Source organism: Sorex araneus, chromosome 6 (assembly GCF_027595985.1).
Source record: "Sorex araneus isolate mSorAra2 chromosome 6, mSorAra2.pri, whole genome shotgun sequence".
NCBI lineage: Eukaryota > Metazoa > Chordata > Mammalia > Eulipotyphla > Soricidae > Sorex > Sorex araneus.
Window position 1 is genome coordinate 109,755,859 of NC_073307.1, and position 24,451 is coordinate 109,780,309.

The 24,451-nt window shown below is 45.5% G+C and overlaps 1 protein-coding gene across 2 annotated transcripts in view; it reads right to left on the reverse strand.

Moving 5' to 3' along the window:
- The window catches only part of RIC3 (RIC3 acetylcholine receptor chaperone), a 40,289-nt gene continuing 15,838 nt past the window's right edge, over positions 1-24,451 (reverse strand). The window contains exons 2-6 of one of the 2 annotated variants that reach the window (XM_055142011.1): positions 23,053-23,279; positions 21,898-21,973; positions 18,389-18,482; positions 15,020-15,165; positions 1-1,942 (exon numbers count right to left, since the gene is read on the reverse strand). In XM_055142011.1, the coding sequence (XP_054997986.1) occupies positions 1,512-1,942; positions 15,020-15,165; positions 18,389-18,482; positions 21,898-21,973; positions 23,053-23,279 (974 nt within the window). In that variant the 3' untranslated portion in view covers positions 1-1,511. Of the gene's footprint in view, positions 1,982-15,019; positions 15,166-18,388; positions 18,483-21,897; positions 21,974-23,052; positions 23,280-24,451 lie in introns of both variants that reach the window. The other variant, XM_004613670.3, reaches the window with a different exon arrangement.

Genomic DNA, 24,451 nt, shown 5'->3' on the forward strand with positions numbered 1-24,451 from the left:
TTTTATTGTTCCGTTTTAATTATTTTTTATTTATTTTTTAAACCATATTCTTTACAAGTCAAATATTCCATATAGATATAGATGCAATATACTTTCTATAGACTTAACTTTTCTCTATAGCTCAATTAATTAAAAAAGAAATATCTAGTAGTAGCTGACACATGATCTCGATCTGACCCCATACCTTTGGCATTAGTATAAACTTCTGTGAATGACTGAAACTGTTTTCCCAGCATTTACTCGCAGCAGATACAGTGGAACGCTGTGGCCACTTCACACTCTTTCTCAATGCTTCAAGTCTTCCAGATTTCATGACTAGGAGCATCCTGAGGAATGCGCCTTCCTGAAGTTCTCAGATCTTATGTACGTGAACTATAAGTTCACTCATCTTTGTTACCCTTCTTGGGTGCCTTCTCGTCTCTAGAAGGTACAGGGCAGCCCTGGCTCCCCCTCTCCCCTCCACTCTGGCTCACCCCACAGACCCTGCGACCTGGATGCCATGTGTACAGTCTCCTCTGCCAGGCATCGCTGCACTGCTACTCTAAGACAGCTACACCCGGCACTGTCCCTTCGGAGTTAGCTGGTCTACACACTCAGTCTTCATTTGTTTCAAGTCACATGACTGTGAGCACAAACTCCCGGGAGTTTATTCAGAAACAGGAAGTTCTAGGTAAGTACTGTAAGTGCACGGGTCGTCTCTCCTTCACCCTGGCCTGAGTAGCAGAGATGGGGAACAGGCTCTCCTATCGCCCCAATCGCCTCAACCCTTTGTCTGGCTGGGCAAGAACGAGTCTCTGAAGCATCCTCCCGCTACTCTGGAGCAGAGGTACCAAGGTGCTTTGGGACTCGCAGTTTAGGCAAGCAGAACAGGAGTAAGGGGGCTGGAGAGCCAGGCAGCGTCTGCGTGAACAGCTCGCCCTGCCTCTAGGCTCACTCTGGGCATCCTCTACGGCCCAGAGAGGCTGTAGGAGGCAGCGTGGCCCTGAGGGAGACGCTCCAGCTCAGACAGCAGAGTCCTACCTTACTCTGCACCCCCCTCCCCCCAGGAAGCTCATAGAGGAAATGGCTTCTTCTCAAACCCCAGGAGCCACTACACTGCTCAAGTTCCCCAGGATAAGGCATCTCGGACAGGGACATCTTCACACTCTGGTGCCCGTAAGGCCTCCTCACGAGTAAGGTGATGTCCAGTCACAGGGGAGTCATCTGCTACTCCTGCCAGGGAGAGTCAGGCCTTGGCGCCTGAGCGGTCCCATCTGTAATCACGATAAATCAAACAGGAGTGCGCCGTGCCTCGGCTGTGACGGGGGGAAAGGCAGGAAGAGAAGCAATGATGCTGCCCGGTGTTCCCACTAATCTCGAGGGTGTTCTACAAGGTGACAGGTGTGTGAACACCAGCAACGACACACGATCCATGGGTGTAACTTGGCCGGCGATGACATCTGAAGACAGGGACGGTGGTACAGGGCACAGGGCCAGGACGCATCAGAGAGCAGGCAGCAGTCACCGTGGAACTAGAGTACTGGGCTTCCCCAGGCTGGCGGCTGGCACTCAACACTCTGTGGGGTTCTTTTCCTCAGTGCACCAGAGGCACAGACCTCCTCGGTGCCGGTGCCCTGACTTTCCTCGCTGAAGCCGTGGGGCCACACTTCTCTGGTGGCTTCCTCCGGCTCACTGAAACTCTCTGCCGCGAACCCGGCGTTCTCCGCCAGCACGGCGGGGTCCTCTTCCTCGGGAAAACAGCAAGGACACGTTTCTGGCTTTGGGTCGTAAGCAGGAACCGAAGTGTCTTCCTGGGCTCCGGGATGGGCGGGGGCTGCCCAGCCCACAGGGCCGGTTTCTTCCTCTTCCAGCACGGCCATTCTCTCTGCTATTTCTTCAGCAGAAGGCTCTTTGGGGTCTGGGTAATCCACCAGAATTGTTTCCTGCCTACGCTTGATGCAATCTGAAATGTCATAAATTGGGTAAGTCTCCTCAGGGTAACCTAGAGAGAAAAGTAGCAAAACATTTTACAAAGAATGTCTTTTTAAAAAAATATACAGTGTCAGGCGCACAGGGGCTACTGAGGCAGCAGCCATTTTCTTTTAACAGTTATTTTGCAAAGAACTGAAGAGGAGGCTGGAGGAATAGTATAGCAGATAAGGCGCTTGCCTCCGCACAGCTGACCCAGGTTCAAGCCCAGGCCTCCCGTATGGTCCCTTGAGCCCTCCCAGGAGTGACCCCTTGAGTGCAGAGCCATGGTTAGCACCTGAGCACAGCCAGGTGTTGCTTAAAACAACAACAACTAGAAAAGGACTCCTTGGGGCTGGAGCAACAGCACAGCGGGTAAGGCATTTGCCTTGCATGCGGCCGACCCAGGTTCGATTCCCAGCATCCCAAATGGTCCCCTGAGCACCGCCAGGTGCAATTCCTGAATGCATGAGCCAGGAGTAACCCCTGTGCATCACCAGATGTGACCCAAACACACACACACACACAAAAAAAAACCCAAAACCTAAAAAAAAAAGAAAAAGGACTCCAACAATTTTATGTGTCACTCAAATAAATTCTATGTGACCCAGCTGACTCTGTCGGTACTCTCTGAAACACCAAGCAATTCAGATGAGGACCTTTCTTAAGTGCAGAGTGCTTGGGGCAGGATGGTTCAGAGGCTCTGCGCTACGACAGCAGTATGAGGTTCTAACAAACGCGAGCGTCGGTTGAAAAAGAAAAAAGCAGCACCAAGCACCAGATGGAGAGAGCACAGCTCCCGGCTAATGTTGAGAATTTCTACATAGAACCGTTTCCAACTCTTCTGTGGGAGGGGGCGGGACTGGGGAAGGGAGAGGCGGAAAGGCCGAGAGGCCCTTTGGAACATGCCCTGCCAGCATTCTCCTTTTCGAAACAGCTGAACTCGCTTGTGAGGGTCCGAAGCAGAGGACGCCCAGGAGCCCCCGGGGACAAGCACTCCGTTTCTAGAAGCAGCAGCCCTATTCTTGGTTTCTTTGTCTTCAGAAAATGGGACAAAGGCAAACAACAAACTGGTAAACAAAATGAGGAAGGCTGGTGCTGATTCCCAGCTACGGTGATGAGAGGAAACGCTGCCAAATCAAAGAAGGAAACGCAATGAATGTGTGTCAGCAAGCCGCGCCCGAGCAGATGGGCCCCGCCGAGCTCGTCTGCCTGAGCTGGCACAGCCCCCACGCCACGCTCAACGCAACACGGGAAGCAGAAGAATTCAGAATCCACATTATCATAATTGGCAAACTCAACCCTCATGTAAACCAATTATTGCCTACAAATTCTAAAAAGCCGGGGTCTTTTTCGGTGCAGTGGAGTGTGTCAAGAGATGTTTTAACATTTACTCTTTATTATCATTATTGTTATTGTTATTAGCATTATTATAAAAATCTAACTGTAAAGAATTCGGAAAATGTAGAATTTAAAAAGAAAACGAATCATCCAGAATTGAATCAGATTATACTATAAAAATGCTCTACCCTGATTTTTTTTTTTTGCAGTGCCAGAAATCATGTACCCTAAGTTTTCTCATTTAACATTCTATCATGAGCATTTCTCCAGGTGATTAGATACTAGAGTCGGGGGAGGCTGGGACACACCCAACAGTACTCTGGGGCTACCGCTTACTCCGGACTCAGGGGTCACTCTTGGTGGTGCTTAGGGGACTGTAGGTGGCACCAGGGACTGAACTGGGTTCAGCTGTGTGCAAGGCAAGCACTTCAACCCTTACTGTCTCTTTAGCCCTCTGTCATGGACACTTTAAAGTTGGCTATAGAATATCCCCTCACACAGCTACATAATTGGCACTAATGCCACATTTCTAAGACATTCAGATTCTTCCTAGTTTTCCCTTATTATACATCACACAACATAAGACCTCTCAACGGGGGACCAGTGGGATAGGAGGCAGGTAGGGGATTTGCCTTGCAGGTGGCTGACTGAGGTTTGATCCCTGGCACCCCATATGGTCCCCTGAGCATCATACAAGTGATTCCTGAACACAGAGATAGGAGCAAGTAAGCAAGAAAGCAAGCAAAGGAAAAGCAAGCTCTGAATACAGATCCCATGTACTCTCCTATTGAGAACAGACTTCTAAAAACATGAAATTAGACCAGGTGTTTTTTTTTTTGGGGGGGGGTCACACCTGGCAGTGCTCAGGGGTTACTCCTGGCTCTGCACTCAAGAATTAACTCCTGGCAGTGCTCGGGGGACCATATGGGATGCTGGGAATCGAACCGGGGCTGGCCACGTGCAAGACAAACGCCCTACCCGCTGTGCTATTGCTCCAGCCTCAAGACCAGGAGCTTTTAAGTCTTTTTCACCTGCACAATCTTCAAACTTACTTTCTTGAATTGTGTTCATATTCAGTCTTCCCATTGATGTAAGAAACTGTCCATATGGTCACAGCCTCACTGGCACTGACAGGAGTTATGTTTGTCAAGTACCAAATGATCTCTCAAATAGAAACAGTATGGAGCTAATAGCAAACCCCAGATGCCAGTCTATGGACCAGGGTTTGCTCCGTAGGTGTGGATGAAGATGGGGACAGAGGGGAGGTGCAGCCAGCCAGGGCAGGGGTGGTGAGGTGGTGTAGCAACACCGCCTGCCTGATGCTACTAACAATATTTGTACATCGAGTTGCCTAAATTAAAAGACTTGATGCAGTCTGAAATTTCCAGGCTGGGGGCCAAAGGGATAGTACAGCAGGCAAGGTGTTTACCTTACATGCAGCTGACCCGGGTTCAGTCCCCAGAACCCCATATGGTTCCGTGTGGCCACCAGGAGAGATCCCTGAGCACAGAGCCAGGAGTACACCCTGAGCAGAGCTGAGTGTGGTCCCAAAACATAATGAATAAACAAAAACTGGCCAGGCTTAAGAAAAGCTGGAAATGGAGCTTTCACCTCAGGCCTGGGGAAGACACTGAAGCCTTTACAAGTCTGTTTCTTGGTATGTTCCTGCTTTCACCCCATGGCAAGAACAAAACTGGCTGGAGTCCTTCCGTGGTTCTCTGGTTTAAGATGGGGAGGGCTGCTGATCAAAGAATGAGGATATTCCTCCGTGAGATACAGGGTAGGTTAAATGAAAGCAAAATTCAAAGGAATTGTTGAAGAAAAAAAAAATTTTGTTTTTTCTGGTGTGTAAACACACACAAAAAAGAAGGGGGCACTACACCAGGCACAGGGCAGCAGCGCTCTATCTCTCCCGCTGCCCACATTTGGTAGTCTCCAGCTGCTTCCCCCACCCTGGGGAGGTAGATGGCGATGATGAGGCAGGTGAAGGAACGCAGCCAGGCTGGTTGGTCTCAGCTGCAGTTTATTCCATTCCCATCTCCATTCTCCTCTGATTCTCCTCCTGCTTCTTCCTCCCCCATGCTACTTCATTCTCCTTCTCCTCTGGATCTGGATCTGGATCTGGTTTCTCCAGATCTGGCACTGGGACTGGCCCCCAGCCCACTCTTTCAGCCTAGTTAAATCCCCCAGCATGAGGGGTTGGGGCTTACACATACATAGGTGTGGTCACAATCAATAGGGGTAAAATTCTTTCCCTCAGGGGATGCTTCTTCTAGGACAGATTCTCTTTCAGCAGGACGACCCACCCAAGAGCAGAGTCCCATGGGTGTGTTTCTCCTCTCCTTGTCTAACTAACATATAAGTATTCATAATATCAATCATTTTGTATGGACACAGCAAGAGATGCATTAAACTTACAGAATTGCTCTCCTGGGATCATCTCGATCTCAGACTACAGTGCTCAGGCCAGATTAGTCTTTCCTATCCCTAGCAGGGTCCTAGTCTTGTCGTTACTTTTGGATCATGACAGCATTTGTCCATGACCGAGCTCTTAACTTATAGTTAAGCATTAGGCACTTTGGCAAGGCCCATCTCAATGCCACGGTAGCACATAACTCACCGCTTGCCCTGGGTCCGTCCCGTCCCTCGTCGGGACCCTTCTTTTGGGGGTGCTAAGAAGTAAGGGCAGCTGAGGCTTAAGTCGAGAAAGCAGATGCCCAGGAGTGAATAATATTCAAAGCCAATTAAATCCCATGTTACAAAAGCATATTAACAACGGTCTTTCTTTGTCCATACAAAAAAGACATTGCTTTAAAGTAAACCATTCAAAAGACATAAGGAGAGAAGAAAGGCAATATTAACTTACAATACAAATTCAGTGTCTTAGAAAGGTCTGACCTTACAAATTAAGAGTCTGATTAGGGGGAAAAGCTGATTAACTGGTTGGGGAAGAGAGCATAGAGGAGTGGTAACAGATAGACAAAGGAATGGGAGTGACTCGGGAGCACTTTGATGAGTGTGACCTAAGCTCCTTGTGAGCCTAAGCTCCTTGTGACAAGGAGAACAGGACATACCAATGTTGTCTTAAAATGTTTAGAGATTATTACCAGATAAACCCAAACTCTTTGTGGCAAGAGAGAAAGGACAAGTCAATGATATCCTACACCTGGTGTTGGAGATTAAATGTAGGGCCTCAAACATGCAAATCAGGGGTCAGAAATAGTATAGCTTGTTCTTGCATGCTGTGGATTCAAGTTTGATCCTTGGTGCTCTAACTGGTTCCCTGAGCACCACCAGGAGTGATCCCTGAGCTCAGAGCCAGGAATAATCTCTGAGCACTAATGAATGTGATCTAAAAACCAAACCCCTAACCCCTCCCTGCCCCAAATCACCCAAGGACAAAGAAAACCAAATCGTGCAAATCATGTGCTTTAGAGAACAATCACTTTTATTTGAGGAAGAGGAGGAGTCTCTAAGAAGAGCTCAGGAGCCCTCAGGTCCCCTCCCAACAGTTTTCAATCAAGCAGGCCAGAGGCCCAGTGCAAGGGCCCAAGGCTAAGATGGTGCTGGGGATCACCCGGACACCCCAACAGTGTTTGTGGAAACTGTTCAGGGCAACATGGGCAGTGTTCAGGGTCATGCAGTGTCGGGGACCAAAGTGGGCTGGACAGTGCACGGCGTGCATCTTTTTTTTTTTTTTTTTTTTTTGCTTTTTGGGTCACACCTGGCGATGCACAGAGGTTACTCCTGGCTCTGCACTCAGGAATTACTCCTGGCAGTGCTCAAGGGACCATATGGGATGCTGGGAATCGAACCCGGGTCAGCTGCGTGCAAGGCAAACGCCCTACCCGCTGTGCTATCGCTACAGCCCCACGGCGCGCATCTTAACCCCACATGATGTGCTACCTCTCTGGCCCCTTTTAAACTAGTATTCTCCAACAGAAGAGAAAAAGTTTTATGAATTTAAGCTATCCTACCATTTTCCTTTATAATCTCTTGTACTGTTTTATAAAAAGTAACCTTTTTATTTTGAGGTCATTGTAAATTCCCCTGTAAAACATCATCATCATCATCATCATCATCATCATCATCATCATCATCATCATCATCATCCCGTTGATCACTGAATTTCTCGAGCGGTCTCAGTAACATCTCCATTCGTCCTAGCCCTGAGATTTTAGAAGCCTCTCTCTACTCGTCCTTCCCAACCATGCTGCATTGGAGGCTCTTTCAGGGTCAGGGGAATGAGACCCAGCATTGTTACTGGTTTTGGCATATGAATACACCAAGGGGAGTTTGCGAGGCTCTCCCATGTGGGCAGGAAACTCTCGGTAGCTTCCAGGTTCTCCCAGAGGGAGAAGCAGGCTATAAAATGTTGCTTCTGGGAGCTTGGTTTTAAGTCTCTGGATGTTGGTCGTTGGTGGGATTACACAGCTCAGGGGGCAGTCCCTGGGTGTGACTGCCTAGCTACTGGAAAATGGGAAATCTGGGCGGAAGAGGCCCAGTCCCAATCTGAGCAGGCTTGGAGGTCTCAGCTCCGGGTCTCCCGCAGCTGCATTCCTCTCCCGGTACTTTCATGCATGAGGCTCATCTGAACGTGTGGAGAGGAGCCTTGAGCATGGCTGTGGCTAGGCTCCGAAGGTGTTTGGCCGCCAGGAGCTCTGCTCAGGGCGGGGAGGGAAGCTGGAGCCCACCCACTCCGAGGAGCCCTGGGGAAGACAGCCAGGCGCTCGGGCAAGAGACTCTGCGTTGCTCTCTTCCTGGAGCTTGGTTTTAAGTCTCTGGATGTTGGCTGTTGGTGGGATTACACGGCACTGGGGGCAGTCCCTGGGTGTGACCACCTAGCTACTGGAAAATGGGAAATCTGGGCGGAAAAGGCCCAGTAACATCTAATTTTTTTTTCTTTTTTGGGGGTCACACCCAGCGATGCTCAGGGGTAACTTCTGGCTCGGCACTCAGGAATCACTCCTGGTGGTGCTCAGGGGACCAAATGGGATGCCGGGGATTAGAACTCAGGTCGGCCGCATGCAAGGCAAACACCCTACCCACACTGGCCCACATCTGAAAATTCTTGCCTAATACTAAATACCAAGGATTTTTCTTTTTGAAAAATTAAAAAGCTTGTAGTCTTAGGGCTAAAAAGCTAGTTCAACAGGCTGAATTACATGCCTTGCACGTAGAAATCTGAGGTTTGATCCTGACACTGCATGGTCCCCCCATAACAAGTATCACTAGGAATGTTCCCAGAGCACTGAGCTGAGAGTAGCTCCTGAGCACCACTGGTATGGCCCAAAACCAAATAATTTATAATTTTACATCAATTTTATATGTCTATGTTACATTTTTAATTTTTGTGTAATGCATGAAACTTATGTTATAGGATTTTTTTAAAATTATTTTTATTTTTGCTTTTTGGGTCACACTCAGCAATACTCAGGGGTTACTTCTGGCTCTGCACTCAGGAGTCACTCCTGGAGGTGCTCAGGGACCATATGGGATGCTGGTGATTAAGCTCAGGTCGGCCATGTGCAAGGCAAACGCCCTACCTGCTGTATATCACTCCGGCCCCATTAGGTTGTAGTTTTTAATACAGAATTCTCACTCTCAACACAGTTTATTCAGGCTTTTTTCTATTAAATTGCTTCTGTACCTCTGTTCAGAAACCAGGCGAACTGATTACTTTCCTTTAAATATTTTTCAGTTATCCTATTTCTCCCCTATCTCTTTTATAGTTCTATTTCGGGGCCACTCCTGACTTACTCCTGACTCTGTGTCCAGAGATAACTCCTGGGGGGCTTTAGGGGACCATGTAGGGTGCCGGGGATGGAATACAGGTTAGCTTTGCAAGGCAAACGCCCTACTTGCTGTGCTATTGCTCCAGCCACTATTTCTTCTGCATCTCTACATACAATTTAAAATATCTGTACCTACAAAAAAAATCTTGCTGAGTAAAAAATTATCAACATGAGAACTGAAAACTGTACTACACGGAATCTTCCAATCTATGGGCAAGCATGCAAGAAAGCACCTTAACTCTACTATCTCTCTGGCCCAGTATTTTATTTTATATGTTCATGTAACAGTATTTATTGCTAATACCTATAAATACAATTGTACTAGCAATGCTTTTGTATGCTTGACCTGGATCCTGAAACTTCCTGAGCTCATTTATCAGTTCAGGAGTTCTATTAATAGATCCCGGGGGGGGGTGTGGGGGTGCAGTGGATATAGCTCAGCAGCAGGGCATTTGACTTGCATGTGTGAAGCCCTGGGTTTGATCTTTGATCTCTGGCTGCGTGTGCGCGCAACGTGCACACGCGCATGCGCACACACACATGCACACACACACGCACGTGCACACACCACACACACAAACACATGCTCGCACACACACACACCCACCTACAGAGATCCATGAGGCTTTTTTACATAGACAACACAGAAGGATAGTTTTGTTTCTCCCTTTTTTCCTGTATATCTTTATCTTTTGTTTATCTTACTCGCCTTACTGACTTACTGAACTACCTAGAACTTACAGCACCATTCTCAATTAAAGTAACTATGCTGGTCTTTTCACCATCTTAGGAAGAAAGAATTCTTCTTTTGCCATTAAATTATAAGTTAGCTACGGGGTTTTGTTGGTTCTCTTCATCAAGATGAGGAAGCTCCCCTCTATTCATACTTATCTGGCAGTTTTTATGATAAGTAGATTTTGCATTCCTTTTATGATCAAAATTGTTCTTTCCTGTCAAAAGGCCAGTACACAGTTACAATCATTTCTTTCCTCCCTTTTTGTCCTTTTTTTCCTTCATTATTAACTATATACTACACCTTGGATTATTTTGGTACTTAATGTGTGGTTCTTCTGCTATAGATGTTGGTCGTTGGTGGGATTACACCACCAACGTGTAATGAGAAATCCCACACCAAACCAAACATATGAAGTACCAATTTCCAAATATTACACAACAGGTGGTGCAGCCTGTTCCCTAAGAAAGTAAAACAGAGCCCAGTGGCCCCACTGAGTTGGAAAGAGAGAATGATCACATAATATCCAGGGAAGCCCAAGTGGCGGAACTCATGGGAAATCTTTCAGAAATAAAGGGGCATCATAAAGAAAGAACTCCAGAGATCTGTAGAGAGAATGTTTAATGGTTTGGGCTGAGTTCTGACCTGTACCTATAGGGGACAGAACTACAGCAGGCCAGAAAAGTTCAGAAGGGATCAGGCTGAAAATTTCACAGATCTGCTGAGTGAAATGAGTCAGAAGGAGAGGGACAGATACAGAATGACTACATTCATTTGTGGTATATAAAAAATATATATATATAGTAGAAAACTAATATCCATGGCCAGGGTAAACAGAGGTTAGGGGACTGGTCAGTGGTTGGAACTAACCATAAGTGCATGTGGAGCTGAGGGTAGGTAAGATAGAGAAGAGACCAGTATGACAATAATAGCTGGGAATGATCACACTGGACAAGATCTGAGGGTTAAAAGTAGGTAAGGGATATTCTTGATAACTTTTCAGTATCAATATTGCAAACCACAATACCCAAAAGAATAGAGAGGAAGAGGGGGAGAGAGGAAGAGGGGGAGGGAGGGAGGGAGGAGGAGGAGGAGGAGGAGGAGGAGGAAATATGGAAAATTAGTGGTAGATTATATGGGCTGGAGAGATTATACAGTGGATAGGGCACTTGCCTTGCACACAGTCGACTTGGGTTTGATCTCTGGCACCAATCTAACACCCTGAACACCACCAGGTGTGGATCCTTGAGCTCGGAGTCAGGAGTAAGCCCTGAGCACTGCAGACTATAGCCCAAATCTTCCCAACAAAAACGGGAATAAACTAGATCTCGGGTCGGGGGTGATACCGGCATGCTCTCTGCCGAGATGCAACCCAGGTGGCCGCACCGATCAGAGGCCAGCTAGACTACTTTTGGTACCAGCAGCTGCTTGCAGAAATGTCTCTAGACTGTGAACTAAGCCATAGCCCCACACCAGCCCAGGAGGCGAAAGGTCTTTCTCTCTAGGTGTTTTTCCCCTTTTCGGGGAAAGACGGCATGGCGTCCGCCATCTTATAAGGACCATTAAGGAGGTACTAACTTGGAGGAGTGGGAAGGAAAAAAAAAGAGGTATGAACTTGCAACAGTGGGACGCATGGGCGATCTCCGGACGGGGGCGATACGAGATGCAACCCGGGTGGCTGCATGTGTGTGCGGCCGCTCCGCTGCTGATCAACAACAATCCAGAGGCCAGCTAGATTACTTTTGGTACCAGCAGCTTCTTGCAGAAATGTCTCTAGACTGTGAACTAAGTCATAGCCCCATGCTGCCCCAGGAAGGGAACTGATGCAATTTCTGACATAAATCTCCCTGGATTTAGTTACTAAAATACTAAAATACAGAAATCCCAAACCCAAAGAAGACTTCATATCTCTTCATTCTCAGCAATGGAAAACTAATTATCAAATGCTTCCTTTTCAGCAGGGCTGTTTTTTGGGGAGAAACTACAAAAACAATAGTGTGTTTTGTGTTGAAATATGGAATGTAATCAAGGTAAAGAGAAAGTGAAGTGAAATTTATCAGCTACGCAGGAGGGGGCGGGGAGGTGGGGGGTGGGAGGTATACTGGGGTTTTTGGTGGTGGAATATGTGCACTGGTGAAGGGACGGGTGTTCGAGCATTTTATAACTGAGACATAAACCTGAAAGCTTTGTAACTTTCCACATGGTGATTCAATTAAAAAAAAAAGAAAAAAAAACCTTTGGTACATCTACACAGTGGAATAGTATGCAGCTGTTAGGAGAGATGAAGTCATGAAATTTGCTTACAAATGGATAGACATGGAGAGTATCTTTCTAAGAAAAATGAGTCAGAAAGAAAGGAACAGACATAAAAGGACTGTACTCATTTGTGGCGTATAACATGAGGCTGACACCCAAGGACAGTAGATACCAGGGCCAGGAGGATTGCCCCATAGCTGTACACCTGCTTCATGAGCAGAGGGGAGAAGGCAGATGGAATAGAGAAGGGATCACTAAGAAAATGATGGCTGGAGGAATCAGTCGGGATGGGAGATGTGTGCCAAAAGTAGATAATGGACCAAACATGATGACCTCTCAGTGTCTGTGTTGCAAGCCACAATATCCAAAAGTAGAGAGAGAGTATGGGGAATATTATCTGCCATGGAGGCAGGGGTTTGATCATTGTGTGATTGTAATCCAAACATGAAATCTTGTAACTATCTCACAGTGATTCAATAAAATATTTTTAAAAATTAAAAAAAGGGAATAAACTATATACTACAGAATAAAGACTAATATATTTATTTGTTGAAGAATAACAGAGTAATGCATTTATATGTTGCAGAATAAAAGAATAGTAATTTCGAAAACAGCAAGAAATGCTACTCCAAATTATGCTTGGTGAGAAAAAAGACTGACAAAGAAATGAAAGAGCGATGTCTGGGTAAATCAGTATCAAAAGAATGAGAGAGTTCTAGAATAGTAACAAAATTACAGTTAAAAATACGTGAAAGATCAAAGCTTCCACTTTGAAACACGAGATGGAGAATGACAAATTAAATTAGAGCAGACCAGAGAAAATGAAACAGTAAAAAATACAATCAACTATGTAGGAAAAGGGAGAGGGTCAGGAAGAAGCCAAAATATAAGGCTCTAAAAAGACACAATATTGATTAACCTCTGGTGAGTCAGATGAGGTAAAAAAAAATTTAGAACAGAAGAACAAACTACCAGTATCAAGAACCGAGTAAGGCACATCCCTACAGTTTTTACATATAGTAAAGGAGAGATAAGGGGACTTAACGCATCTTACAGTTATAATAAATATGACACTGGAGAGATAGTACAGTGGGTAGGGTGCTTGCCTTACATGTGATTGACCTGGTTTTGATCCCCAGTATCCCATATGGTCCCCTGAGCCCCACCAGGAGTATAATTCCTGAGTGCAGAGCCAGGAGTAACTCCTAAGCGTTACTGGGTGTGATCCAAAAAAATCTCCTTTTTAACTTAAAAAAATCTCAGTGTATGTGTTACAAGCCATAATGCCCAAAAGTAGAGAGAGAGTATGGGGAATAATGTCTGCCATGGAGGCAGGGGGAGGGTGGGAAAGGGGGGGTATACCAGGGATATTGGTGGTGGAAAATGTGCACTGGTGGAGGGATGGGTGTTTGATCATTGTGTGACTGTAACCCAAACATGAAAGCTTGTAACCATCTCACAGTGATTCAATAAAATTAAAAATAATTTTTTTTTAAAAATGGCAATTTGGATAAAATACATAAATTCTGTGAACTATACAAACTATCAAAGCTCACTCAAGAAGAAACAGATAACCTGAAGAGCACTGTATTTGTGACCCAAGGAAAATATAAGTCTGCCATGAAAAAAAAGCTTAAAGCCCAGATGGTACAACTGAGATGGTTCAACTGGCAAATTCCATCTAATATTTCAGTAGGGAAAAATAGCAACTCTACACAAACCATTCTAGAAAACAGAAGGAGAAATATATCCCATTGCATCTTATGAGCTCAGCCATACCCTAAAACTGAAATCAAAAACTATATAGGAATGTAAAATCATAGACCAATATTCTTCATGAAATCAGAAAGAGAGGGCCAGAGAATGCACACTCTGCATGTGTGAGGCCCTGGCACCAATTCCCGGCACGGAGAAATAAAAGGGGAAGCGGAGGGAGAGGGAAAGGAAGCAGACTGCATCTGGTCCTACGCAAAAGCATAACAAAGTGATGTTTATCCCGAGAATGCAACGTTGTTTAAACATTCAAAGATCAATGCAATTTGCCATGCTAAGTAAAATAGCAAATATGATCTCAGTTGATTAACTGAATGCACTTTTTAAAAATCCAATATCCATTCGTGATTAAGTGCACTCAGCAAAGTTAAGCTAAAAGGAAGCTTCCCCGGCCTGAAAAAGGGCATCCATGGAAAGCCAGCAGCCTGCAGAGCAGACAAGGGTGTGGCCCCCGGGGAGCAGTGCGACCAAGTGTGTGGCCCCGAGACCCCCAGTCACAGCAGCAGCAATAAAAGGAAGGGGGTGAAAAACCCTGCAGCTCACGTCACACTAATGAAGAGCATTTGGATGGTGCCCACCCCGGGACAGGAGCGTAGAGGATGCCCGCTCTCACTTCTACTCAGTAACGTGGTGGAGGTTTCCCAGCCAATGCAAGAGGAATAAACACAGATCAGGAAGGAATATGTAAGAATCAACAACTTTAAATACAAATATAGCAATCTAAACTACTCATATATTTGTGAAAAAAAACATGTTAAGAAAGATTGTACACGGATTAAACTACTGCTGGGATGGGCTGGAGAGAGTATGGTGGTTAAGGAGCTTGCCTGGTGCATAGCCGATCTGGGTTCTAAAATCTGGGGGGCTGGGGACGTAGTATATGGGTCATGCACCCATCCCTAGTTCGACTCCCAGTCTCACACAGCCCCCCTGAACATCACCAGGGGTAGCCTTTGAGGCTGTCGAGCACCGCTGGGCTGGTTCTGAGGGTTATCTGTGACCAGCAGGTGCACACCGGGCCCGAGCACTGAATGAACAGCAAGCCTGGTTGGCCTGGAACTGCCACGAGTGAACTGACGCCTGAGCACCATTTGGGAGCCCTCCCCCAACAACAGAGACCTCTAAGCTCAGGGATGGCGGCCAACTAAAAAAAACTAAGGAGACGGCTGTTTACCTTCCCAGTCCTCCATGTAAGGGGCCTCCTCAGCTTCTTTCTCTGGAGTGACTCGGTCAATGAATTTTCCTTCTTTCATCACCCTGGTGATTTCCCGGAGCTGATGCAGCAACCGTTTTTCTTGGTCAGAAGTCACAGCCTGTGCTCTGTTTAGGAGGATCAGACAATCTAGTCAGTTAGTGGAAATACGCCCAGGCCACGAATATTAACCCCACCACAGTCTGTCTGGATGCTAGTCTTTTGCTTTTTGGGTCACACCCAGTGAAGCTCAGGGATCTATTCCTGGCTCTGCACTCAGGAATAACTCCTGGTGGTGCTCAGATGACCATATGGGATGCTGGGAATTGAACCCGGACTGGCTGCATGCAAGGCAAACGCCCTACCCACTAAACTATACCTCCAGCTCCTGGATGCTAGTCTTAAGACAGCAAATAATTGTCTAAGAACTGATCCTGGGGGGCTGGAGTGATAGCACAGCGGGTAGGGCGTTTGCCTTGCACGAGGCCGACCCGAGTTCGAATCCCAGCATCCCATATGGTCCCCCGAGCACCGCTAGGAGTAATTCCTGAGTGCATGAGCCAGGAGTGACCCCTGTGCATTGCCGGGTGTGACCCAAAAAGCAAAAAAAAAAAAAAACCAAAAAAAAAAAAAAAACTGATCCTGGAACTATGTGGCTAGGAACTAGAAATGTTAATTCATTATTTTTATTTTACTTTTCCTTTGGGGGTGGGATGAAAGTTTTGGGGCCACACCCGAGTGTGCTGAGGGCTTACTCCTGACCCTGAACTTACGGATCATTCCTGGAGGTGCTCACGGAACCAAATGTGATTCAGAGGAGCAAACTGGGTTAGCCACATGCAAGGCAAGTGACTTACCAGCTGTATTATCTTTCTGACTTCTTTTAATTTTATTTTTAGGGGTCTCTTTGGGTGGCGGGGTGGCACATATTTGGGATAACCTCATTTATTGCCCAAGGAGATCACTCCAGGTGGTGCTCAGGGGATGAAGAGGTAGCAGGGATGTAACCTGGGCCTCCGACATGCAGAGCACGCACTACAGTCTGTTGAGCTATCTCTCCAGCCCACTGGTTTCATTTTAAAGTAAAATAAATAGGGATTAGAGAGATAGTACCACTGGTAAGGAACTTGATGCATTGGATTCAGTTCCCAGCACCACATATGGCCCCCTAGAGCCCACCAAGAGTGATCCCTGAGTGAAGAGTCAAGAGTAAGCACAGCCATGTGTGGTCCAAAAGCCAAAAAAATTTAAAAAATAAAAATAAATTTAAAAAAATATCACCCCAGGATTGGGGCTTTGGGGGATGTGCAGAGACATATCCCAATAAGCTGCCAGAGCACATGTCACTGTTTGCAGGAGATCTGGGCTTGACCCCCAACCCAGCAGGATCCTCCCCCGCGCCTCCCCAGCACCAGAACAGGGAATAACACCCAGAATGCCTGAGTGTGGGCGAAAAACAGCTAAAATCAAATTAAACATGGGAACACTAAGGCGCTGTGGATCAAATGATCGCCTGAGGCCTCCCAGTCAGGCAGTGTCAATCCTGGGACCCCGACCCCAGTGCCTTGCTCTCAGTCCAGGTCCGTCCCAGGACACTTCACATGGCCCAACATCTCAAATCTCAAGACAAGGTCATTGTTACTCATGTTACTCCATTAACAATAAGTCCCTTTTCTTTTAATTTTGGTGAAGCAAGACAGAATTTGTTGAAACTGACTTAGAGGTGAGGCGAGAGAAAGAGAGGAAGCAAGTGTTCAGGAGAGAACCTGGGCTTCACCGGACTGGAAAAAGCAGAGAGACATAAAGACGAGCAAGCGAGATGGATGTTCTGTGGATAACCTTGGTCTGGAAGAGCGAGCCTATAGGTCACTTTTCTTGAAACAAGGTTATCAAAAGAAAATGCCATTAGCCTCAACTAGCCAAAAAAGAAAAGATAAGAAGAGAAAATAAAGGAAAAGAAAAGAAAAGAAAAGATAAAAGAAAAGAAAAGGAAAGAAAGGAAAAGTGACTAGGCCAGTGCTAGAACCATCAGGCTTACTCTGTGAAGAAATAAAGATACCAGGAAATACATCCTAAAACTTCCGAGCTGGATCATTCTGACCAAGAACTAAAACCAGAGAAATTGGGGAAACAGAGGCCCACTGAGGGGAAACTGGAGACTCAGCCTGGGGACCACTAATAGTTCCTGAGCACTCAGTGTCGATGACGCCATCCATGCTCTTGTGATTTTACCATTGTACTCCAGCAATACTACACCGCGATGAGACAATGAGGAATCCACTGAGACAATCATTGCAACAAAAGTAGGAGATATAAAGGACATAATGAATGATTTGATATAAGTACGGGGTGCATTAATTCTGAGTTAAGAGGACGCCTCATTTGGAATTCTTCGAGGGAACTTCTTTCATCTATTTCTGCTTCTCTTAACCATATCACCTCTCTTTTAATGAAGGATTTTGTCCCTGAGTTGGGACACAAGAGAATCAAGACAGCTGCACTTAATACAGAGCAGATGGCACTAAGTTCAGCCCAAGCAGTAACATGTGCCACCCGAGGTAAGAGCTTGTGATGAGCACACAGGGTGACCTAGCTGTTCCAGAAGCTTCCTGCCAAAAGGGCTGCTATAATAGCAAGAATCTGGGATAATGTAAGAAAGGTGAGTGGTCGTGATGAAGCCAGACTTCTGCACTGATGGAAGGAAGGGACTGCGAGAGCCCTGATCAACGTCACATGTGCAGCGGACAGGCTTGCGGCGTCAAGGGCAGTGCTTGGAGGAAAGGGAGCTCCTGATTCTGTTTCCTTCCCACTGGGATCTGCGGGAATGCCCCATCTCCCTTTCCCTCGATTACCATCACACCACTGGAAAAAGAACAATTTTTTTTTTTCTATTAGTCCTTGGGGCTAAATTTCATTCCAACAAACATAAGAAGAAAACAGATGGGGGACAGCATGATTAGAAATATAAATGGCTGGTACATAAAGTATCATGACTTTTTCTTCGTGACTCTTAATGTTGACTTTGAATGTCTTTGAGTGGGCCCTGAGTGCAGAGCCAGGAGCAATCCTGGAGCACTGACGAGGGTGGCCCAGAATCAAAACACGAAAAACTAGTAATTTCATCCTGCAGGACCTTCCTCATAAACTTACTCACTTAGAGCAATGTGGACAGCACTAAATACACATCCTGAGACTGAGACTGCCAGAAAGGACACAAGAGGAAACACTGGGTGAGAAACATGTGAGTAGTAGGCTGACAATCGGAAACCAAGCAACTCAGAATAAAAGAAAAGCATTTTAAAACAGCAATTTAAATGGGGAATAAGCTGAGTCCTGTGATGGGAAACTTACCTCTCACCGTTAGATCCCACTCTGCTGATCAGTTTTTCCATGGCTTCCTCTGTCTCCTTCAGTTTTTCCTGAAGTTGAGCGAGCTCAAAATTGGCTGGAAAAAAATAAATAAAAGCTTCAATGTAAAAATCATGATACACAACACTGTAAGCTCTTTTCTGGAAAAGAGCTGGCTGTGATACTACAAGAAGACCATCACAATCTGTCCCGCTAACCAGTCAGGACAAAAAGGGAGGTGATAAGTGCTTGAGAACAGACAAATGGATAAAGAAACTATGATACATCTACACAATGGAATATTACCCAGCTGTTAGGAAAAATGAAGTCATGAAATTTGCCTATAAATGGATGAACATGGAGAGTCTCATGTTGAGTGAAATGAGTCAGAAGGAAAGGAACAGACATAGAATCACTGCATATATATATATATATGTATATGTATGCTCAAGGAACAGACATAGAATCACTGCATATATATATATGTATATGTATGCTCACACACGTCATATATGTATACACACGCACACACATACATATAAAGACTAATATGCACAGGCAGGGAAAACAGGGGCTAGGAGGACTGGTGAATGTCAGAATCAATCACAAGTGTGTGTGGGGCAGAGGGTAAGATAGAGAAAGGATCAGTATGACAATAACAGCTGGAAATGATCACTCTGATTTAAAGCAGTTAAATGCTTAAAGAAGTAGTTAAAGAGATATATCTGATAACCTTTCAGTATATGTAGTATCTGTACTGCAAACCACAATGCTCAAAGCGGGGAGGGGAGAGGGAAAGAGAGAGAGAGAGAGAGAGAGAGAGAGAGAGAGAGAGAGGAGGGACAGACAGACAGACACAGACACAGACACAGAGAAGAAAAGTGCCTGCCAGGCTGGGGGGTGGGAGGGAAACTGGGGACACTGGTGCTGGGAAATGAACACTGGAGGAGAGACGGATGTAGGAACACTGTATGGCTGAAGCCTAATCCTGAACAGCTTTCTAAGTATCTATCTTACAGTGATTCAATTTAAAATTTTCAAAAATTTTAAAAGGGAAGTGAGGTCTGGGTACCAAGATCAGGCAAAGGTACATTTCATTTAGTGCAAGATAAACAAATCACTCTCTTGCACGCAAAATATAGCAGGAACAGCTAATGAACAGACTTAGGAGTGATGAAATACCCCTGACTACACTGTCATCCTAGAAAAATGAAGAAAATAAACAGATCCTTTACTAATCCGGATCAGGCTTGAGGGTAAAGGACAAAAACCTAAAGGATATTCGAGAAAAGGGGTGTAAGCCCTGGGATGAGGGGTTGGGGGAGTGTTCAGAGGGCTGGAACACACACGCACCTGTCCCAAGTTCACTCCCCTGTACCATGTGGCTCCCTCAGCAGTGGGGGCCCCTGAGCACCGATGATGTGGCACTAGTTCAAGCCCCACACCACAGTGCCCAAGCAGTGACCCACCAGGCCCTCGGAGCCAGGCTGAGGACCCCTGGGAGTGGTACCAACCATCGTTTGGGAGACATACACAAAAAGTGGGGGGCACAGGGGAAGACCCTAAGGTGAGTAGTATTTCACCTGCAGTAAAGATCTGAAGGTAGAGCTGGAAGATAACAGCTTAAGTGTTGGCAATCCTTCAGCCAGGGAAACCTGGAGTGAGGCCGGGGCTCTCCCCACTCAGGGTTTTCTGCCCTGGGCTCCCCTGGGGTGAAGTGGTCTAACTCTGTCTCCCGGGGGGGAGTTTTCTCCACAACAGCAGAGAGCACATCTTCCGAGTGGAACTAAAATTAAAACGCTAAAACAGACAAAAGATTACCCCATCAGGACAGAAAATGGAACTTTCCGGGGAGAAGAGAGTAAGACTCTAATCCCTGTGTAGTAGTTCTCATACCGGAGCATTCTAATCTCACCGAGACATCTTTAAGGGTCGCTGCAAAATGGCATCTTTCAAATGGCTTTTAATACTTGTAGAAAACTAGGCCACAGAAAAGTTCAGCTTATTTTCCTTTTCTGCATGACTCAATATTAAATAGTAAAGAGCGCAGGTCTATGAGCCTGGTCCAGTCCTCGGCACTGCATGCCTCCTCCACATGGCCGGGCACGGTCCTGGTGGCCGTCAAGCACCTCTGGGGATTCTAGAGGTTCCCAGCACCACAGGTCCTGAGCAGTACCAATGCCGGGGTGTTTACTCACACTGTCAGTTGGTTGGGCATCACTCAGAGCGGCCCTTAGGTACCCTCAACACCGCTTGGGGAGCAAAAATAAAAATGTGACATAACTGCTACTACATTACAGAATACCTGTCCTGAGAACTTCACTTTGCTCTGTTTTAAATAAATTCTGTGACAGGATATAGAATTTGTGCTTCATCAGAGTCCACAAACCTGTAGAAATTATTTCACTGATGCATTTAGCATCACTGTTGGTTAGACACAATTTCTATTATAAACTGTAGCCGTCTTAAAAGTATTCCTTGGAAAATTTTAAGATTTCCCAAATAAGATCCAGAATATGACTGGGATACCTAATTCCACATATAATCCAGGAGTAAATTTTAAAAATTGCTATGGTCAAGAACAGAGAGATTAGTGGTACACCCTCAAGTCATTCTGCTGATGTTTTTTTTGCTTTTTCAGTCTTCTTGGCCTATATCCCATGGTGGCTGGGGGCCTCTCTTGACTCAGTGCTTAGGTGATACGTGAAGTACCATATTATGCCAGAGCTTGAACTGGCCTAGTCCCTCTCTGAAGATGTCTATTTAAAAACAACAACAACAAAAATCTTTAGTGATACTTCATTATCCAAGGATAGAGCAGTTTGGGCCCACCGCCTTCACCAACACACCATTAGCTTCCTTCTCTCCAAGAACGATGCCCCTTTCCCATGGTAGCCCTGGTCAGACTGCCTCTTACTCAAGCCACCCTAGCTTCTGCCATGCCCTCCTCCACAGACCCCCAACTGGTTTCTGCCAAGTTCCTTCTCTCTAAGCAGTAAACTTGCCATGTGTTACTTTTCCTGACAGCCATCCTAGATGATATAAATCCCTAGATGAAAGGGGTAGGCCACACACATTTTGCTTCCCCAGAGAGCACAGAATACTCTAGTTGTCCAATATATTGTGAATGACTATGTTTCAAGAGTAGAAGCTTTAAACACTATCCTTAAAATCCAACAAGTGACGTGGCAATGACCTGTGTTTTTCTACCTCAGTTTTCCCTTCCTGAGATAGTGCTAGCACTATCGTGAAAACTAAATGAGAAATGTGAATTTACTAATAATTTTGAAAGTGAACAGATGCTCTTGTGCCTTTCTAGCTTTGCCTGAAAAGCACAGCATCTGTATGGACACTTCGAAAACTCCCCTTACTAAGGTAAAAATGGTATCAGCTTTAACTTGAGACAACTCTGAGGAATGTGTCCGATATATATATTCACAGACTGTCCTTCTGCCCGTATCACAGCCGAATTGAAACTTGTTCATGCATAACTTTTCTAAAGGGGCACTTACTAATTTTCCTGTGGGTGTTTCCAGGTGTGGCAGTCGAGCATTTCCGATCCTCTCCCGCAGCTTTTCCCTTCGAGAGCTGAGAATTGAAGGAGGTACAGCAGGTCAACAGCAGCTCAGAACCTCAAAGTCATGGAACCCCTCATATTAAATGGAAAAAAAAGAAAGGTTTGGGAAACAAAAATTAAATCAGAAATCAAATATTAGCAAAACACTGTTTTCTAAAAAAAAAAAAAGAAGAAAGAAGAAATGAAAAGTTTCCAAGTCAATGATCAAGTCACAAGGAAAAAGATTTCTGGAGGGGTCATCTGCCTTGCTCAAGCTCACTGAAAAGGGAATCTCTTTTAGACTCAGTGTGGGCTGCTTACAGAATAGCCGGGGCAAGAGGAAGCTGACCTCATGCTCTAGTTAAGAGGTCAGAGTGACTCGGGACTTCATTAGGAATCTACTTGTAAGAGACTCAAACTATGTCTCTCCAGAACTAGAAAATACCAGGCTTAGTTTCAGTGCATGACAGGTCAGATTTAGGACAAATACTGGAGATATTAAACAGCACCTGGTGGGGAGAAAGAAGAACCAAGTGTGGTCATTACCTGGCCTCACAGTGGCTGCTTAAGAGATCACTGTACCAATCTTAATAATAGAATATTTCCTGCTACAGAAATTCTTCCTGGAACATCTTCATACCTTTTTAGCTTACAATTCAAAAGCAAAACTGAATGACCTTTGTGACTGTTTTTTGTTGTAGACCGGGGGGAGGGGCAAGGGTTTTTGTTTTTGATAGTGGGAGGACTAAACCTAAGACCCTACACATGGAAGACACGCATTTTCCACCGAGCCACATTCCACGTCCTCGAGTGGACCTTCAACACAACTACTCACTGCACCTGGAGCTAAGAGCTCCAAGTTCAAGTTCGAGTTCTGTAATTTTAGTTGCAAATTTTTAATTTGCCTCAGCTGCAAACTGAGGCAAATCATTTAAACTCTGCACAGAGACTTATTGTTTAAAGTCTATAGAACTGAGATGACAGCTCAATGCACCATAAAAAGTTCAAAGAGATGGTGGATGTGAAAAATGGTTATGTACTGTAAATGGGTTTTCAGGCCACCATGATTTTTATGATGTTCAGTGGATACAGTCAAGATGATTTCACTTACCTTAAACAGAATGTACAGTATATATAAAAAGATCCCAAAACCATAGATTGGGATAATCTGTCCCATCAAGCCTCTTCTACTACCTCCTCCTCCAGTGCCTCCACTGGACCCTTTGGCCTTTGCAAAGGCCTCTGCAAGGTGAGATCTCTGGAAACGAGCCCCGGGGTTCTGGCCATCTGGGGGTGCCTGGTGTTGATGCATCATGGGTGGAAATCGACCTAATTTGCCTGAGAAAATAAATCAATTAGTATTTCTTCTATTAAAATGTGCTTATTATGAAAACAACTCATGTATTAAAGTATAGTTTTTAACGCTTTTCCCTTTTTTTAGGGATCAACAGTTTCCTTTCTTCCCTTCCTTCCTTCCTTCCTTCCTTCCTTCCTTCCTTCCTTCCTTCCTTCCTTCCTTCCTTCCTTCCTTCCTCTCTCCCTCCTCCTTTCTTTCCTTCCTTCCTCTCTCCCTTCCTCCCTCCCTCCTTTCTTTCCTTCCTTCCCCTTCTTCCCTACCTCCTTCCCTTCTTTTTTCCTCCTCCTTCCCCCCCATGTGCTCAGGACTTATTCATGGTTCTGTGCTCAGGGGTCATTCAGGTGATGTTCAGGGAACCATATCTAAGGTCAAGGACCAAACTGGAGTTTCCTGCATGAAAAGCAAACAACAAAATCCCTTTATTATCTCTCCAGCCCAAGATGGCATTTTTCAATTTCCTGAAAAAGGCAAACGTGACCATATGATTGAGCTCAAGTTAAAAGAAATAATATGTGCTTGGCGTATACACCTTCCACTGTACTGAACTCCATGTTCGGTTCCCTTCTGCAGGCTAGAGGCTGATACCGAGACCTTAGCAATGTATTGGAATGGGTTAGCCTCCATCTTCAGGGGTCCTGACTAATTGTGGCAGAGCTCTCCTTTGCTATCATCCCCGCTCCCAACTTAGAACTCTTTTACAAAGGGGTCGCATACTCAGTGGTGCTCATGGTTTATTCCTGGCTCTGTGCTCAGGGATCATGCCAGGGGACCATATCAAAAGCTGGAGACCAAGCCCAGGTCAGCCGTGTATAAGGCAAGTGCCTTACACAGCATAATCCGTGTAAGATTACGTACCATCCACTATACTGTTGCTCCAATCCCAGAACTATTCAGATTTTCATATGAATTCATGTGTATAAGAAATAAACCTGTACTGTGTTGTGACTGTTATACATGTTGCAGACTGTTACAGCAGTTCGTTACCACTAATATAGATAAAACTAGAAATGGAAGGTCACCAGAACATGAGGAAGCTAATCTCATACCCTAGCTCAGTGTTTCTGTCTATGGGCCATTCACCTTCCTCTATTCAATCTCATCTGTAGACCATTTCTACGATTTCTTTGTGATATGAAGAGAAAAAGCACCTTTA